Source organism: Stegastes partitus, unplaced genomic scaffold (genome assembly GCF_000690725.1).
Source record: "Stegastes partitus isolate 25-593 unplaced genomic scaffold, Stegastes_partitus-1.0.2 Scaffold260, whole genome shotgun sequence".
Taxonomy (NCBI): domain Eukaryota; kingdom Metazoa; phylum Chordata; class Actinopteri; family Pomacentridae; genus Stegastes; species Stegastes partitus.
The window spans coordinates 239,548-251,595 of record NW_007577991.1 but is presented as its reverse complement, the minus strand read 5'-3'; the positions used below and the strand labels follow the sequence as shown (position 1 = coordinate 251,595).

General features: G+C 39.3%; 1 protein-coding gene across 1 annotated transcript in view; it reads left to right on the top strand.

Annotated features, from left to right (window-relative positions):
- Positions 1-6,375: 6,375 nt before the first annotated feature.
- The window catches only part of chsy1 (chondroitin sulfate synthase 1), a 56,195-nt gene continuing 50,522 nt past the window's right edge, over positions 6,376-12,048 (top strand). The window contains exon 1 of the mRNA XM_008282151.1: positions 6,376-7,084. Within this exon, the coding sequence (XP_008280373.1) occupies positions 6,774-7,084 (311 nt within the window). The 5' untranslated portion in view covers positions 6,376-6,773. The remainder of the gene's footprint in view (positions 7,085-12,048) is intronic.

The window sequence follows — 12,048 nt, the reverse complement described above, 5'->3', positions numbered from 1 at the left end:
AAATGCATACAAAAATGCATTTCCTGAGCAGCATTTCCGTCCACATAAATTTTGTGCTTGAGTCCTTTTAGGGTCTGAGTTTAAACATCTGTCACGCTGTGTAAAAAAACATGCACTGCTCTTATCAGTGTGGGACATTCACCATGCTGCTGTCAGTACAAACCCACCCAAACCCACTCACTGTGGCAAGGCCAGTCACATGGTTATGTCACAAATGTATAGCGGGAAACCTTCATTCATCTGCAGGTAATATGTCCAATATATCAGCATAATAACTCATAGAGGTCAGGCTTGTGCTTGCTATCACAGCACATGAGCACAATGAGTATGAATGATGTGTTTGTTGAAGTGGATGGGTAAAAATGGACCTTTAAGAGCTAAGATATGAATGGATGCTGCAACATGTAATACATATTAAAGGATCAATTAAGAATTTAGGTGAATGCACCTTTCTTTCTTTCTGAGAGGGGGATGAGGTCAGCACCAAACAACAGTTAACCAGTAAGCCTAAGTTACCATAAAGACTAGAATAAGGGACAGCTCTGGTCTGCATAACAACACCCCCACCAGCACCTCTAACACTCACTAATCTATTCATTTATCTCATTTGTTTGTTTATTCTTGCTTACTCCTGGAAGCTGCACAATGTCACTACAGGGAAATGTGTCAGCAGGACTCGCCGCCACCCCCCGAAACCACAAACTGTCACCGTCTGCAGCCTTCTCATCTGCTCATTGGATTCGGCTGTAAAAGCAGAGCTGTTTGTGCATCTCTGCGTGCATGTGTTTGATGCACACAGTATGTAAAGTGTGAGCACTAAGCTTCACTTGTTTTTTCTGTTGTGAATCTCTGCACATGATGCTCACAAAAGCATTTGTTTTGTGCAGGTTCTCTACTGACTGAATTTACACCTTATTGGGGTTTTATTTCTAAAGGCAAACCTTTTCTATATTCTTTACAAACTTTCAGATTGTTTTTCCTCTGGTTTATAAAGTGGGATTTACAGCCGCAGATATATCTTATATATCTTATTCATCGATTGTTGCACACTTTAAAACGTTTAGAGTTTTAAATCTATATTGCAGTTTAAATGTGGGTCCATGTTTGCGAGACCCAGACAAAAAGAAGATCCAAGCCAAAGCCTAACTGCAGGGATGAGGGGTGAAAAGAAATGCATCCATATTTTAATTTCACTGTGTCGTCTCCTTCAGCTGTTCTTAAGCAGCCGGAGAGGCTTTGTGTCCTTGTGTGTACAGCACTTAACCAACGCATCCAATACATCAGTAAATGACGAAATGAATCAATCAAACTTCAATTATACAGTTTGTTTGTTTGTTTGTTTTAAGTCAGATGCAGCTCAAAATATCTTACAAGCAACTGACAAAATGTAAAATGCTGAAAACAGATGTAGATTTATTTCTGATGCACACCAAAACAAGAAAATTGAACAAGACAACAATAAATGGTGAATCGTTAAACATTAAACATCATTTTACCAGTGAAATAAAGTAGAGTTTAATAGTATATCACTTACAGCTGTGGGAATTATACAAGTATTTTAAATCCTATTGATTGTTGTAATGATGACATTAGTGGTAAAGCTCAACTAATACAAACACAACTAAGTGATCGCTGCCCTCCAGTGGGCACAGCCTGGTAAATGCTGCACTCACTCTATAAATGACAGAACAGTGTCAAACAGAACATGATACCATGTTAATATTTACAGTTCAAGGATCAGACACATGGGTCATATGAAAATGTACACTAAAAAAAAGAGAAAATCCTGTTGTTTTTAGGGTAAAAACTGCCAGCTGTGGTTGCCAGACAAATAATGTAAAAATACAATAAAGAAAAAAATAAATAAAAAAATTACAGATTGACCAGTAAACTGGAAGGTTTAAAACCTTTTAAAATGTTGAACCCAACAGTCATTCTGTGCTGAATTAGCACCACCACACTGAAGTCTCACTATGATAGTCATTCAAAGGAATTTTATTTTTCAGATTTAACTCAAGCGGTGTTGTGTGTTTTACTGTATGAATGAAATTAAAGACTTTTACTGTGAAAACTGAATTTCTCATTCATTACAGTTTAAGGGCACAAATATTACATCTGTCTCAGATATAAACTCTGAAACTGTCTAAATTATTTTTCATTGCTATCAAGATTACTGCTCAGTGAAAAATAGAAACAGTTTCTATACATTTCAGGCAGATTGAACATTTTTATGATGACAATACAACCCTGAAATCGTTCCCCCAATCAAAATAAACAAAATTCTTATGAGTTACTATGATGATTGACTACAGCTGCTGACTACTTTGAGCTAATGTGAAACAGTCATCAGATTCAGCCACAGACACTACAGTGGGAAAGTCTGAGGAGCTGAGTGCAGATCTGGAAAAGTCAATAAATTCATTGTGAGCCATTTCAAAGCAGCAACACATGCCCCTATCATCTGCACAAACAATCATTTTTAAGTATAAAGCTCAGTTATGTTGCTGCTACGATCAGGAAGAAAACGCAAACTATCACCTGTTGCTGGGAAACAGTTGGTCACGATGATCAAGAGTCAACCAAAACTCCTCATAAAGCAGATCTGCAGTGAATTGGAGGCTGCTGAAAAACAGTGTCCACAGTCAAGTGTGTGTTACATGGCCATGGACTTGAGATGCTGCTGCACACGACAGACGCCTTTTCTCCATAAGCAGCAACTTAAGACTCAACTGAAGTTTGCTACTGATCACATGGACACAAAAAAAGGCCTACTGGAGGAATGTTTTGTGGTCACATGAAACAAAAACTGATTTATTTAGCTACAATGACAAGAAATATATTTGGGGAAGAGACGGTGAGGCCTTTAACACAAGAATGAAGAACTGTGCTAAACAAACAAGTCTGTGTCTGAATGCCAACATATTTAGATAAACAAAGAGGAGGGGTCAAAGATACAACCAGAAACTTACCAGAAGTTTGTGATCAGCTACCAGAAGTGGCTAGCTGAGGTGAAAAGGGACACTTTCAGTAGTCAGTATCACTGCTCTATGATTAGGACACAAGTAGATTTGACTGTTGTTACAGTTTTGTATAAGTTGCTTGGATGCATGTTTCTTTTTTAAGGTTTAACATTCAGTTCAATTATTAAATTGCACCTCAAAAATAGTCTGTCTCTCTGTGTCGGCCCTGTGGTAAACTTGTGAGGCCTTTATGCTCTGTGTCAGCCCCCCTCAAGACCCTCTATAGATGAAAGCGGGTATACAAAGGCACACAAAACAATAACATGCTTTTAAAATGGCTTGAATCACTAAACACTCTTACACCCTATACAGTGCACTCAAAATATCCCACAATGCACCGTGAAAAGTAGTGCACAGCCGATGGTCACTAACCCAGCAATATGGACCGTCATGCATTGCGTGAAAGAAATGGAAATGAGACGAACGAGAGTGCAAAATATTCCTGTTTGTTTTGTTAAATTTTATTTTACCAGGACAGTGAACATTGATCGGTTGTGATTTGGACATACTACACCACTTTATTTAAGTTGCTTTAAGTTGCTGGATCCTGAAGAAATGCTCTCCCATTGGTAATAATAACAATAATTGTTGGTATTCATTACAGACTTTTATACGATGTTAAATACATTTTCTGATAAGTTGACATATTTTTGGCTCCAAATGCATGACAAATGCCTCTCTTTTTATGTTTAAAAATCAAATCTTTAAAAATCAAAAAACAAAACAGTGACAGCGTGTTGCTGTCTGGATGTTGCCAATAAAACGGTTCAAACACATTAAATATATGAACTGATTTTCCATAGCTTAGCTGATGTATATGATAATGTACAGTGTTTTTGTTACCAACTGTATGTGTGTAACGTGTTTCGTGTGCTGAGCATAATAAACGATTGAGAAGAGGTTCTAGGTGAGGCAGGCAGTTCTCTTGCCTCATGGCAGGGGGCGCTCTGATCCCAGACATGCTTCTTGTGACTCTATGGCTGCAGAGTCAGTGACAGCAAGCTGGACTAGGTATGATATACAGTTAGCAAGTCAAGTGAAGCGAAGGAAGACAAGGAGACTTTTACAAAAAAGTAACAAATATTTTGTCCTGAAGGAGTGGCGCATGGACTTCATTTAAAGGTAAAGGTAAAGGTAAGACCGCAATGACTTCAAAAACAATAAAAACAAACAAAAATATTAAATTCAAAAAGAAACATGCGTTTTGTGAGCTACAGCTTGTATGTGTAAAGAATGCAGATATGAAACATAACCCGTAAACTGCTGCCAATCAAACGGCAAATAAGCTACTCTGTAGAGTGCATATATTTGTAAATCAGATTCTGATGAAGTCAGTGCCTCACCAGCCATGAACTACCACTGACTGCCTTTAGGATTTTAAGAACAAAGGTGAACTACTGGAACTGTTCTGATAAGAAACACTCAAAGAAAAGTCCTCTGACCTGTCCAGTTGCTTTTAATGTTACTGTAGTCTGATTACTGGCCATTGTACTGTAATCACAAAAGATTTCTCTTCAGCTTCCTGTAAAGCGCTGAATTATTTAGTACCAGGAAAAAATCAGAATCAGCTTCACTAGCCAAGTATGCAAACACATAGAGAGACTTTGACTCCTGTGTTTTCTTTGCTCTCAAAGTACTTAAACAAAATAAAACATGTGCATTTAAAGAAGAGCAAAAGGGGTTTAACTACTATGAACTACTATGTTTACCGCTACTTCTCTTTCTGTTAACTCTGATCAGACAATGCAGTATTATCAAAGAACATAAGCTTTACATTTAATGCTGGCGTTTTTTGAGCATTTCTGTGAATAAAGAACCCTTCTTTCCTGGTCCTTGAAGTGGCTTTGCGCTTTATTTAAAAGCAATTGTCTATAAATAATTTCAAACTGTTGTCACAGATACACTTGACATTGATTAGATTTGTTTGGACATACAAATCTGGCAGGGGTCACTGAGCAAAAAACAGCATTTAAAAAAGACAGGGTCACAATAATGCCAGACTGGTTCCGCCATATTTTAATGACATATTTCTGGATATATTGAGAAGCGTTCTATGGGGATCACTGTACAACGCAACCTGAATTTCTGTTCGACATGATCCCTACTTGCTCTGACATGCAAATGTAAGCAACAATAATCTCACGAAATCAAGGAAACTGCAGTTTTTAGAGTTGCTGTGGTTGCTTTCCACCAACTGTGTCGTGAGGTTAAAACTGACATTTATTAGTATACGCTCAAAAATGACAAACAATATACTGCATATTACTATTATATGGACTTCATTCTTGAAGTATTTGGCAACACGTGAGATGTGTCAACTATACAGACTGAAGGCTGTTGGAAATTGAGCTAAAAATAAGGCTATAGAATATAATGAAAGATTGCAAATTATATTGACATGTTTTGTATGATAGGGAAATATTGCACAAGTAATTAAAATACTGCACATTAATCTGGCTTAAGGTACAAAAGAAACGTGTATGGTGAGTGTCCTGACACTCTTCAGCGAACTTTGCATACACCATATTAACAAGAATCACCAAAATTCAAAAATACTGTAATGTTTTGTGATTAGTGTTTTGTGAGGCCTCTGTGAGAAGAACTCCGGTGGAATATAAATATAAATGGTAATGAAAAGACATTTAGTGGGATCATTTTGTGCGTTGTCAAAATAAATAACAAAGTTTGGAGATATAACCTAAATTTATGCCACACACCGAGGAGTCTGCGCCGTGGGGACGTTCACCGCTAAAACCACACGAGGGAGCCAGAGGTCAGAGAACTGCCATGCTGCATTTGGGGCCATTTTCAATACAAGGACAATGACTTAAATAAATAAATAAAACTTTCACAAAATTAGTTGAATTGATACAGTAGCAACAACAATAATAATTTCATAATAACTAACAAACTACAATAAAAACAAACGATCGTCTATTAGTCGTAAATGTATTATCAAAATTTGGTTTATTGACCAAGCATGTACACACATATGATTAGCTAAATTCGTTTTTTTTTTTTTTTTTTTTTTTTTACTTAGCAAACACTTCCAAGAACATTTTTCAGGAAGAAAGATTGAAACAAGGACAAACAATCCATGTACAATTTATACATTAGAAACAAGTGGGGGCATTATTGTTGTTGAATGATTAAAGCTTGAGCAACTGCAATCCGAGTTTTTAGACAACCAGCTTTATGTTAAAGATTAGTTCAATGGTTATAAGTTGTGGGCTTTCCCGTAGAACATGAACGCAGCATGGCTTAAGGGATCTTCGCAGCCAGCCAGTCAGAGCGTTTCTACGGAAATTCCATTGGGTCAAACCACTGTTAAACCCTTCGCGATCAGCGATCTCGACAGTCAGACATTCTTCCGATGGTGAGATAATGGCGAGAATGTGGCCGCTATTCAAGGCTAAGAAAAAAACTGCTGTATTTGTCGATCGGCGTTGAGTCTGTCCTTGGTGGCTGGTGTCGGACGGCTGGATGAACGGAGGAAGCGGCGACAGAAAGGTTCAGGTGGCGGCTTCAAGGAGACTGCTGCGATGCTACGTAGGCATCTGAAAGAAAAGGGCTTTTCTACCATGAGAGAGTGTGTGTGAGCCCGCTTTTCTGGGGACATAGGAACTCTGTCGACATAGTTTTTGCTGTTTTCATCCAGCTTTTTAAAATTAAATTGACTTTATAGGTGTGCTTTTACAGTTACGCTGTTTCGGATACAGTGAGATACGCGGCGAGCTAGTGAAGTTTTGGGGAATGGCAGGTCGAAGTAGACGAGCATGGTTTAGTGTTCTGCTGGGACTGGTGGTCGGGTTCACGCTGGCTTCCAGGCTCATTTTACCCAAGGCGACCGAGTTGAAGAAGGCTGGACACAAACGAAAAGCAAACCCCGCTGGATGTGGCTTGAACGGGGGTCTCAGGAAGGAATACGGCGGAGCGTTATGGCCACCGCAAGTTAACGGTTCACCGGCGACCGAGAAGCCTGGCTCCAGGTCCACCAATTTCTTATTCGTTGGTGTCATGACCGCCCAGAAGTACCTGAACAGCCGAGCCGTGGCAGCACACAGGTATGTGATGCCACTCACAGGACAATGCTGCTTTCTTCACACATTCCCCGTTTAGCATTTTCTCAAAATGGAAGGTAACAGTCTACTACTGTCGATCTGAAGCTGTGGCACTGACATGACACAGCGACTGGAAAAACACAATTAGGTAGAATTGGGTAGCAAGTTAGCAGCAGATATTTATTATTATTATTATTATTATTATTATTACCCATATACAGCTTTTGACATCTATTCATATATCTCACTGTCTAGTCTTTTTCTGCATTAAAAAATGGAAGAAAATTCTAAATGTACCAAGTCAGGAGGTTTTATGTGGATGCATTTTTTTCTTTTCTAATCTATCAAACAATATTTAACAATGACAGTGCAAGAAAGATTTTTTTTAAGCATCTTAAAGTAGAAAAAAAAAAAAGGTTCAGACTTTTCACTTAATACTAGGTTAAAGCATAATTGCCACCATTAACCGCCTCAAGTGTTTGGGCATGATCTTATAAACTTTGCCCAACTTTCTTTGGCAGTTGCTCTCTTTCCTCCCCGCAAAATTGCTCAAGCGCAACCAGGTTGAATGAGGACCATCCATGCACAGACATTTTCAGGTCTCTACAGAGATAGCGCTTTGGGATCAGATTTTGGCTAAGCCAGTCGAGGATTTTGTGTTTTCTTACCCTATGTTTCAGGTTATATCTTGTTGAAATGTAAACCTACACCCCAGACTGAGTACTCTGGAAAAGGTATCTGCATGATGCTGCTACCACAGTATTTGACTGTAATGATGGTATTGATGAGTTGAACCTCATCTTTTACATGGACAGTTGAGATTTGTGACTAAATAGTTCAATCTTTCTTTTATGGGACCAGAGGATTCTGCTTCTCATAGTCATTCAGGTCCCTAATTGCAGTCTCCCAATGCACTGTCATGTGCTTTTAAGTCAGAAATGGCTTCCATCTGGCCACATATCTAATGCTTTTTAAAGTATTTAAGAAAAATATCAACAGATGTAATGTTCTTCTGTGCAAATATGATGTAGTTGCCTTAGAAGCTAACATTACAACCAATGCTGAAATAACTTGTAAGAATTTTGCACAATTGTCCATCTGTCTCAGATACTGGTTTGCAGAAAAACTGACTTGCATACTAAATTCCTTCCTTTCAAATACAAGTTCTTTGAAGGTTTGAACTGAATGGGATTCAAATCTTGCTGTTGACTAGGCCTTTTCATAACGCTTCATTTCCTCTTACTGAAACAATCTTTGACGGATTTACTAGTGAGCTTATCATCACTATCTGCTGAAAGTTCCGTTTCCAGTTAACTCTAACTTTCAGATCAAGTGCCACACATTATCTTCACGCACTCTTTGGTATGATGGCAATGATAGCTGAATCAGTGACGGTACGCAGTCCAGGCCCTGAGGGAGCAAATGCTGAAACCACAAAATTTCCACCATCATGCATCAAAATTGATATGAAGTTCTTCTGAAAAGCCTTTAGTCTTTGCCAAACACATCAGCTGTTTCTGTGGCCAGACGGTTCTGTGTTTGAAGAGTCTGTCTGCGTACTATTGGCTCTAATGATCGTTTTTAACAACAGGCCCTCCATGCAGATCAAATTTGTGCAGTGTTTGTGTTGCCCATCATCAACAACAAAATGAACAGGAGCTGCTAAAAACAACCTATGCTACTGACACTTTAGTACTGAGCATTCAGTCTGATGGGGCAGCAGTGACCGGGCGTTTCCGCCATCAGTGGCAGTGGCGGCGATGGGGAGGGGGGATATTTGGAGATCAACATTGATATCCTGATTCCAGCACAGCGAACGAATAGTCGGCTATTCGGGTCCAGCTCTACCACATTGACATACTCCCTGTTACATTTCTCTATCACTATGTAGACATGTAACCTATGTAGACCTGCACAGCAAATTGGTAAACACACTGTTACAGTTTGCTTTTTCTAGGTGAATACACATGGTTTAATGTTCGCCCACACAATGAAACTTCAGCTATGCTGGTGTTACATGGTTTCTCTTTGCCAAATGTGGACATGCTCTTTCCTATAATGCTGAAGTACATATATAGACATACATTTTCTATACAAACTTTGTTGCCAGGAGTTTTACATGGCATAGCCAGAAGCCAGGCCAGTACCAGTGAGCATACGTTGGTGTCGTTGTGTTCTCAGTTAGGCCCACCCTGCACTCCTTTCCAGCTCCACTGTCTCTTCCTAATATGGTCACTTCTGTCTCCCAAAAACACAAGTTGATGATGACCAAATGCCAAACTGGAGGCAACAAAACAGATGTCCGCAAACCAATGAGAGACATCACTATGACTACATCCAGCTTCTATATACAGTCTGTGTCTAACGGCAGGCTGTTCCACAGGCTGCAGTCACAGTGGCTGAACACAGCCTGGCTATAGGTCTTCCATTGGAGCCAAGGAGCACCTAGAGACAACTACCAGAAAACCTGAGGGAGCCACTGGGTGCAGTAACTTCTCAGGAAATATAAACTGCTTCTCCACCATAGCACATTTTTGACTCTTTTATATGCAGAAGGGATCAAGGGATAAAAGCACTATGATGGACCTATTCAAGAGGTTTATTGCCATATGTACAGAAAACCAGACAGTTACACAGTTCAATGAAATTCTTGCTTTGTGTCGATTTTGGTTCAGGAAGATCAGCAATGTTTAAAAAACTAAACCACAGCTTATGCTTCAGTTTCTGTGTGTCAGCCATACTGATAGTAAACCTAGATATGGGATAAGATACCCATGAGTGTCCCCTTTCATTAGAAAGGCTGACAAAATGTGGTGGGAAAAGTATCAAGGGGAAAAAGAGAGGGCTTAAGCTGTAAGACTGCTTTGAGGGGCAGTTCAACAGCACTGAGGTCTAAAAACTTTAGCGGTACATGACAAAGTGAAATAGGGGAATCTGACATATCAGTCCCTTTGCCTGATATGAGACCTGATGGTCTTTAGCCTGAAGTGTGTTGCAAACTGTTTACTTCTGGATACAGAAAAAACATCGGCAGGCTCAGTAAGGGGACAGGTTTAATCAGATGGTCAATCATAGAAAAAATAATGTTGGGATTGTTCTGATTGTCACTGATCAGCTTGGAGAAAGCATTTCTGATTGCCCTGTTGTGCACAATAAGATGCTCCTGGAAGATGTCATGATGGACATGTAATTTAGACTTTCTTTTTCTTTCTGCTGCATGATTAAGTCTATTTAATTTGATATTTTTGCTATTGATTCAGGGGCTCTCTGGGGTTTAACTTTTTTATGTTTGACTGTTGCAAGAGTGTAAATAGTTTACCTAAGTTTGAAGTTTGCAGCTGCCTCAGGGGTGAGACAGCAATGATTAATGAAGCTTTTGGTATTTTCCCATACTGTGCTGGTTGTGACAGAGAAGAATACATAAAAAATGATCAGACAGGTGACAATACATGAACAATAGGTTGATGTGTAATCACCATGTCTAGAATGATGGTGAGACCAGAGACATGAGGAAAATCTGCATAATTTAGAATATTTAGAAATTCAATAGCTTTGGACAGACTGTCTACATTTAGGTTAAAATATCTATGGTAATGATCTCATCATGATTAGGTAAATAGGTAAAATTCTGCAAAATCAGTTGATGCTTAAATGAATACAGGACATTATGCTCCTGCAAGCAAGAGCAGTTAAGGACATACAAGCAGTCCCAGCGGAGGAGCTATAGTTTGGTGTAGGAGTGGTCATTAACATGTTGGAGGACACCAGTTTTTCAATCCAGTCGCTCAGCATTTTCTGTAACTTACAGTACAAGTTAGAGAGGATCTTTCAACACTACTGCAGCTCATCAAACATGCTGCTCTGACTTTTTGTTTAGCCCTTTCTAACAAAACTGTAAACTTCCTTTGTTTAAAAATCAGTTAATCAAGAGGTTTCAGTGTTTTACAGATTGTCCCAGTGGACTCTGTTCAGCTTGATGAGTCAGTCCCATGGGACACCACACAAGCTGCTGGTTTCCATTGGATTTGTTACCTGTTAACTGTTTAATTAAACAATACACCAACTAAAATAGCTACTTCCAAGAGTTTGACCTTCTGGAAAACCATGTGTAGCTGTTGTCTGTTGTTTCCTCTCAAGGAGTATGTCAGTATGAAGTGAGAAAAATAATCAAATTGTTTTAAGAAGTGTGGGCTTTTACTTTGTATTACATTCCCTCATCCCTGCCAGGAATCTAGTTTAGTATAGTCTGACTCGCCAGATGTAGATTGCAGGTAAAAGCCTGCCATTGGCCGATCATTTATGTCTGCATTCTCCGCCCACTATACTATATGTGTTACCGTTTTCTTCACTTAGGAAACAACAACTGCAACCTCCAGGCAGCAACCTACCACACTAAAAATTAAACTGAAACTGAAAGTTTTGCAGAGGATTTGGATCATGCAGTATGGCAGCCCAGCTTGTTTTTTTATTTTTATTTTTTGTGGATTATCCATTTTAATCATAGTGCTCCCTGCGTGCAAATGTTTCACCACAACAATTTCGCTGGCCACTATTCTGAGGGAGCACCAAAGCGGCATCCTTCACTTCACCTCTCCCACGACGGCTGTGATTTCTTTTAAGAAATACAAACAGACCAGCTCGTTTTTTCCCCCCTATAGCAGAATAATAGTGTGGTGCAGCCAGACCATTATGTTTTACAGAATAGACTGGCTAAGCAACACTGAGTTTAGTACTAACACAACAGTGTTTGTCGGCATTGAGCTTGTGGTGTCTTTCTCTTTAATCTATACAACTGTCTCTAGCAGCTGTCTGACAGCTCATCTCACGTACACTCCATGAGTTTTACTGTGACCGGAAGCATGTTTTTATGTTTCACAATCATTTTCTTTTGTTCATTAAAACAGGAGTGCCACAGAGTCCATAGCAGTGCTGTTGAAGAATGTTTTGCACAGCGTGACACTATGGAG